At 41.6% G+C, this 7,500-nt stretch overlaps 2 protein-coding genes across 4 annotated transcripts in view; one reads left to right on the top strand and one right to left on the bottom strand.

Annotated features, from left to right (window-relative positions):
* Window positions 1-7,500, bottom strand: part of LOC135112912 (uncharacterized) — an 8,851-nt gene that overhangs the window by 1,162 nt on the left and 189 nt on the right. Inside the window, exons 2-4 of the mRNA XM_064027864.1 lie at window positions 7,491-7,500; window positions 6,672-6,729; window positions 1,693-1,860 (exon numbers count right to left, since the gene is read on the bottom strand). The exon at window positions 7,491-7,500 is cut by the window's right edge and continues 45 nt beyond it. Of these exons, the coding sequence (XP_063883934.1) occupies window positions 1,693-1,860; window positions 6,672-6,729; window positions 7,491-7,500 (236 nt within the window). The remainder of the gene's footprint in view (window positions 1-1,692; window positions 1,861-6,671; window positions 6,730-7,490) is intronic.
* LOC135112882 (double-stranded RNA-specific editase Adar-like) overlaps window positions 6,057-7,500 on the top strand; it is an 8,216-nt gene continuing 6,772 nt past the window's right edge. For all 3 annotated transcript variants that reach the window (XM_064027820.1, XM_064027817.1, XM_064027818.1), the window contains exon 1: window positions 6,057-7,500. This exon is cut by the window's right edge and continues 190 nt beyond it. The gene's annotated coding sequence lies outside the window, so the exon portion shown is untranslated.

The raw sequence follows: 7,500 nt of genomic DNA, 5'->3' as shown, positions 1-7,500 counted from the left end.
TGGTTGGTGGTGATGTCAGACTATCTAACAAAAGCACTATTTTAACTATGAAGCAAGACTCGCAGGATAGTCAGGATTGGAGGGAAGGTGGAGGGAACATGGAGGAAGGTCTGTGAGGAAGGAGAAGTGTGGAGGTAACTCAGGATTGGAGGGAAGGTGGAGAGAACATGGAGGAAGGTCTGTGAGGAAGGAGAAGTGTGGAGGTAACTTATGAAGGGAGATATGGAGGAAAGAATAGAGGGTGGTGGAGGGGAAAATGGTTGGTGGTGATGTCAGACTATCTAACAAAAGCACTATTTTCACTATGAACCAAGAGACACAGGATAGTCAGGATTGGAGGGAAGGTGGAGGGAACATGGAGGAAGGTCTGTGAGGAAGGAGAAGTGTGGGGAAGAACTGCATTAAACTATTAAAATCATGAAACACCTTGAAAACCCCAATAACTTCCACCGCAGCCTGTTAAACTATCCCTGGAACCTTGAAAACCCCAATAACTTCCACTGCAGCCTGTTAAACTATCCCTGGAACCTTGAAAACCCCAATAACTTCCACCGCAGCCTGTTAAACTATCCCTGGAACCTTGAAAACCCCAATAACTTCCACTGCAGCCTGTTAAACTATTAGAACCTTGAAAAAACCCCAATAACTTCCACTACAGCCTGTTAAACTATCCCTGGAACCTTGAAAACCCCAATAACTTCCACTGCAGCCTGTTAAACTATTGCCACACACACCCAGACACTGCCACACACATTCAAACACTGCCACACACACCCAAACACTGCCACACACACCCAAACACTGCCACACACACCCAGACACTGCCACACACACCCAAACACTGCCACACACACCCAAACACTGCCACACACACCCAGACACTGCCACACACACCCAGACACTGCCACACACATTCAAACACTGCCACACACACCCAGACACTGCCACACACACCCAGACACTGCCACACACATTTAAACACTGCCACACACATTCAAACACTTCCACACACACCCAGACACTGCTACACACACCCAGACACTGCCACACACACCCAAACACTGCCACACACACCCAGACACTGCCACACACACCCAAACACTGCCACACACACCCAGACACTGCCACACACACCCAGACACTGCCACACACACCCAGACACTGCCACACACACCCAGACACTGCCACACACATTTAAACACTGCCACACACATTCAAACACTGCCACACACACCCAGACACTGCCACACACTCCCAGACACTGCCACACACACCCAAACACTGCCACACACACCCAAACACTGCCACACACACCCAGACACTGCCACACACACCCAGACACTGCCACACACACCCAGACACTGCCACACACACCCAGACACTGCCACACACACCCAGACACTGCCACACACACCCAGACACTGCCACACACACCCAGACACTGCCACACACACCCAGACACTGCCGCACACACCCAAACACTGCCACACACACCCAAACACTGCCACACACATCAAAACACTGCCACACACACCCAAACACTGCCACACACACCCAGACCACCCATAACCTTGAAAACCCCAATAACTTCCACCGCAGCTTGTTAAACTATTAGAACCTTGAAAACCCCAATAACTTCCACTGCCATGTCTGCTTCCTGCTATATGTCAACACACCCTGCCTGCTACTTACTGCTCCCTTTTTGTCACATTCCTCGCTCCCTTTGTAGTTCAGTAGTAAATTGAGATCTTCCTTTAACTCGTCTCTCTCCCTTGGTCTCTCTAGGATCAAGGGGTACACAACCAATATGGCGTCTGTTTGTTGTGGTTTATGTTGGTTCAAAGTCAAGTAGAAACGGGCCTAAATATTTTTTTTTATATATAACTAATTATTGTAAGGAGTTCAACATGACTGTTTGGTCTAATTTATATATATTTTTTACATTTATAATAATTTGGTTTTCTCTTCTGTGGCAGTCCCTTTAGTTAGTCAGCTATATAAGGTGATACGATTATATTGTGCTGATATGACATAGCAAGCCGTAATTAGGTTGATTCAGTAAGATTGGGTGATTAGGTAGCGCTGAATACCTGATGATTAGACAACAAAAACATTTTCTTCCTTATGATACCTGGAAATTCTGAGTTGCAGGAAAGCTAAGTTAGTGAATTTATTAAAACACACACACACACACACACACACACACACACACACACATGACAGTATGCATATAATGACCTCTAACGTTATAGTGAATCTGATAATTACTGAAAACTGTATCCTGACAATTCGCAATTCTGATTTATTTTCACTAGTTATTAATCTCTCTCTCTCTCTCTCTCTTTCTCTCTCTCTCTCCATATCCAGCCTAAGTTTTATGATAGTACCAGATTTTCCCAGCATTCTCAGCATCAAAAATTAACCTGCAGTAAAACAGAGGAGGACTTTGTAAACATATCATGCAGGGAAGCCACGGAACGCCTGACTTTTGATCTTTCAAAAATTTCTGATTGGGGCAGAGCAAACTTGGTATTGTTCAATGCCTCAAAAACTCAATTCCTCCATCTATCAACTCAACACAACCTTCCAGACAACTATCCCCTCTTCTTCAATGACACTCACCTGTCCCCCTCTTCTACACTGAACATCCTCGGTCTGTCCTTTACTTATAATCTGAACTGGAAACTTCACATCTCATCTCTAGCTAAAACAGCTTCTATGAAGTTAGGTGTTCTGAGACGTCTCCACCAGTTTTTCTCACCCCCCCAGCTGCTAACTCTGTACAAGGGCCTTATCCGTCCATGTATGGAGTATGCTTCACATGTCTGGGGGGGTTCCACTCATACTGCTCTTCTAGACAGGGTGGAATCAAAAGCTTTTTGTCTCATCAACTCCTCTCCTCTAACTGACTGTCTTCAGCCTCTTTCTCACTGCCGCAACGTTGCATCTCTAGCTGTCTTCTTCCGCTATTTTCATGCTAACTGCTCTTCTGATCTTGCTAACTGCATGCCTCCCCTCCTTCCGCGGCCTCGCTGCACAAGACTTTCTTCTTTCTCTCACCCCTATTCTGTCCACCTCTCTAATGCAAGAGTTAACCAGTATTCTCAATCATTCATCCCTTTCTCTGGTAAACTCTGGAACTCCCTGCCTGCTTCTGTATTTCCACCTTCCTATGACTTGAATTCCTTCAAGAGGGAGGTTTCAAGACACTTATCCATCAATTTTTGACCACTGCTTTAACCCTTTTATGGGACTGACATTTCAGTGGGCATTTTTTTTATTAGATTTTTGTTGCCCTTGGCCGGTGACCTTCCTACATAAAAAAAAAAATAAATAAATAAATAAAATAATAATTATGGTACAAGTATCTAGGCACAAATTATCATATATTTTTTCTTATCAATTATGCCTAGAGAGAGAGAGAGAGAGAGAGAGAGAGAGAGAGAGAGAGAGAGAGAGAGAGAGAGAGAGAGAGAGAGAGAGAGAGAGAGAGAGAGAGAGTTAAATATTTTGTAGCCTAACCTAACAGAACATCAAAACAATTTATAAGGCAAATATTTTCCAAGTGAATCCTTTTGCTTTTGTGTCCTCTCCATTTGTTGAGTGGACCTCTAAACCATGTGTAGAAACCGTTATTGGGTGTGTCTGGGTGTGTTTTGGGTGTATTTGGGTGTGTTTGGGTGTGTCTGGGTGTATTTGAGTGTGTTCTGGTGTGTTATGGGTGTATTGGGTGTGTCTGGGTGTATTTGGGTGTGTCCGGGTGTGTTCTGGGTGTATTGGGTGTGTCTGGGTGTGTTCTGGTGTGTTTTGGGTGTATCTGGGTGTGTCTGGGTGTGTTTGGTGTGTTCTGGTGTGTTTTGGGTGTATTGGGTGTGTTTGGTGTGTTTTGGGTGTGTTCTGGTGTGTCTGGGTGTATTTGAGTGTGTTCTGGGTGTATCTGGGTATGTTCTGGGTGTATTGGGTGTGTCTGGGTGTGTTTGGTGTGTGCTGGTGTGTTTTGGGTGTGTTCTGGTGTGTTTTGGGTGTAATGGGTGTGTTCTGGTGTGTTTTGGTGTGTTTTGGGTGTGTTTTGGTGTGTTTTTGGTGTATCTGGGTGTGTGTTGAGTGATTTAGAAAGGGGAAGGAAATGAAAAGGAGGAGGAGGAGGAAAAAAAGATGATAATTAAAAGAAAAAAAAGATAAGGTTTAGAAGAAAATAATATTCTCTCTCTCTCTCTCTCTCTCTCTCTCTCTCTCTCTCTCTAACCTTGCATAGCACACACACACACACACACACACACACCTAGTTAGCATCCTGTTCAGGGTAAGATATTGTGAGAGGCCTGATAAAACATTATTTCAGAGAACGTAAGAGGTGGTAAGGTAACAGCACCAGCCAGCAGTGTGGATTTGAAGGACCCTGTCTATAAATATTTTGATTATAGTATCTGTATGCATTGATTTTTATTTAAGCAAAATTGTATCAGAAATAAATAAAATGTGCATTTCTTGTGGGTATAATTATCTCAGTGTTCATTTTTTTTTTCTCTGCCAATATCCTTGTGTATATTAACCTTAAAAATAAATAAATAAATAAATAAATGAATAAAAATATTGATTGAAATATTAATGAAATGATAGAGAGTGACTGATGAATAACCTTAACCCTCAGAGAGATTTAGGAAATTCTACATTACGTCAAATTTTCAAGATGGCTGCCGTTAACTTCAGGATCCTTTGTCTGTAAATTAATTTTATCGAAAGTTAAATATTAGTTAATGGCAAAAAAATAGTTTTAAAAATATAAACTTAAAAATCTGAAATATGTATGTCATTCAGGGATATATAATTACGTCAGGAAGTGAAGTATATGTTATATCTATGTCTGAAAGCGATATTATTTCAGTAAGAGAAAGATATCACCAGTAACCAGAAAAATAAATGTTAAGTGCATTATCTTTATTTCTAAGTGTTCATTTTAGTCATTTATTGCTCAAATAAGCAGAAACAACCTTTGAAAAAACGGTAAGTGTGAAGTCAGGTCGGCAGCCATATTGAAACACCATGAAATAAAACTCTCTCAAAGAAAAAGATTAATATAGCTTGTTTAGTGCTGCCATAATCAGAGCATGTGTAAAATAATTTATCCCACTTTCATACTTAATTAAATCTTGATTATTTGCGTATTTTTGTTTTTTTGACCATAATATTGTAACGTTTGCAAGTAGACATTTGATGAGATTAACTCTTTTCTGTCTTTATTTGATCGAATTATTAAACATTTCTCACACGTTAAATACCCATAGAGTAGCATCATATTACTCAATGGATTAAATAAGCAATATAATCGACATGAATGGCAAAAAAAAGACAAAATATGAGTAGCAATTAAAAATGAATTAGTGACCCATAACCATTTTCTTATTCATCATAGAAAATGTAGTCGTTGTTGTTGTTTCTGTTTTTTGTTGTTTTTTCTTGTTTTTGTCGTCGTTGCTTGTTTTTTTCTCCTTGTTGTTGTTATTGATGCTTGTTATTTGATTCATTTTGTTTTTGTTTTTTTTTGTTGTTTTTTACTCTTGAAAGTCTAAAACCCCCGAAACGCACATTATGTCCGTAGAGTTCCTCAATAGCAGTTCATAAAAGGGGTTGTTTAACACCGCTACTGCTGCCCGGGGTACAAATTGCGTCTTTATAACGGGCTCACTTTTCACCGTACATTGACTTTATATTGTGTTCTCGACCTTCATTTTTTCTTTTTTGGCTTTGTATTTATTTAATATTATATAATATTGATTATTTTTAAGGATTGATGCGTTTTTAGATAGCTTCCATTGATGTTGTTGGAAGCAGGTGGACATTAGCCAAGGGGAGAAAATGGAGAAATATTAAATCCCTAATATCACAACGAAATCTAACCAGAGAGGGTTCAGATGACATTTACATACACCATGCATGAATCAACATCAGCCACGACGAACATTGTGCAAAATTATTGTGGATTAGTGAATATTTAGGTATTTGTATTAAAAAAGCGGTATTTCGTCCAGCTCTTATGAGGCCCGTTGTATTATGTACACAAGGAGGACAGACTGAGTGAAGAGTGAGAGAGGAGTTAGGCAGGGCTGTATATTGTCACCAACCCTTTTTAGCCTGTATACAGAGGAGGTAGCAGCCAGGATGAGAAGAATGAATGTAGGGGTAAGTGTGGGGGAATGATAAAGTATGTGTACTCCTTTATGCAGATGACGTAGTTGTTATGAGTGAATGGCAGATGAGCTTCAAAGTTTGTTGGATGTAGTGGATGGCTATGGTAAAGACTTTGGAGTAAGGTTTAGCAGTGAGAAAAGCAAAGTAATGATTGTGAATGGGTCAGAGGATGAAAGTAATGTGGTATGGAGACTTGGAGAGAATGAGTTGAGACAGGTGCAAGAATACAAGTACTCAGGGATGTGGATGAATCCTAGTGGGTGTGCAAAGGCAAAGAATGAAAAGATAAGTATGGTAAACCAGTGGGTAGGTCGATTGGGAAGCGCGGCAAGGATGAGAGCAAGTAAGTATGATGTGTTGAGAGAAGTGTGGAAGAGTGTGGCTGTCCCATGTATAATGTATGGCATGGATGTGATTGCATGGAAGGAAAATGAAATTGAAAAGTTAGAAGTGGGCCAGAATAGAGTAGCAAAGATTGGCACTGAGTCCACCGAGGGGCACAGCAGTTGAAGCCTTGAGAGGTGACATCGGATGGCGCACCTTTAGGGAAAGACTCACAAAAGCCACACAAGATTAGGCTTGAGAGAATGGATGATGCAAGAATAGCAAGGAAGGTGTACCTGTGGAATGAAAGTGGAAGCAAATGGAGGAAGAGATGCATGAGAATGACAGACAGGAGTGGATTGCAAGTTGTGTGGGCGATAAGAATGGCTGGTAGGAATCAAAATGAGCGTGAATGGGTGGTAACAAGAGGAGGAAGAGTGGGAGCCGAATGGGATGTGAGAAAATGGAAGAATGAGATAGACAAAGAAGTGAAATGTGTGGGACTGAATGAATGGAAGAATGAGATGGAAAGAAAGAAGACCCTGGAATGGTACAAGGAGAAAGAGGCCCTGAGGTATGAAAGGTGGTAGGATGGAAGCCTGGGCGGTGATCTTCTCTTCCGAGCGAGGGCACAGTGTATGGATGTGAATGCGAGGAGTTACAGGTGGTCTGAGTCCCTGTGCCAGATGTGTGACATGGGAGAGGATGAGACGGTGGAACATGTGGTGCTGGAGTGTGTGAAGTATGCCAGAGACAGGAATGAGATGATGCAAGTGATACTGACTGAGTTAGGGCATGATAGGAATGAAAGAGTGGAGAACACAGGAAAGGAGTGGATGGTGTTGTTACTGGGACTGTGTAGAGAGGCCAATGAAAGGATGATTGAGGCTGTGAAGCAGTTTCTGGAGAGAATGTGGCGTGCCAGGTGTAGGAACAATTAGTATAGATGATGCTGTTCGTTTCTCTCTTTTTTTTACCCTTCTACAG

The sequence above is a fragment of the Scylla paramamosain genome, chromosome 24 (assembly GCF_035594125.1).
Source record: "Scylla paramamosain isolate STU-SP2022 chromosome 24, ASM3559412v1, whole genome shotgun sequence".
Classification (NCBI taxonomy): Eukaryota; Metazoa; Arthropoda; class Malacostraca; order Decapoda; family Portunidae; genus Scylla; species Scylla paramamosain.
This window is presented reverse-complemented; position numbering and strand designations above follow the sequence as displayed.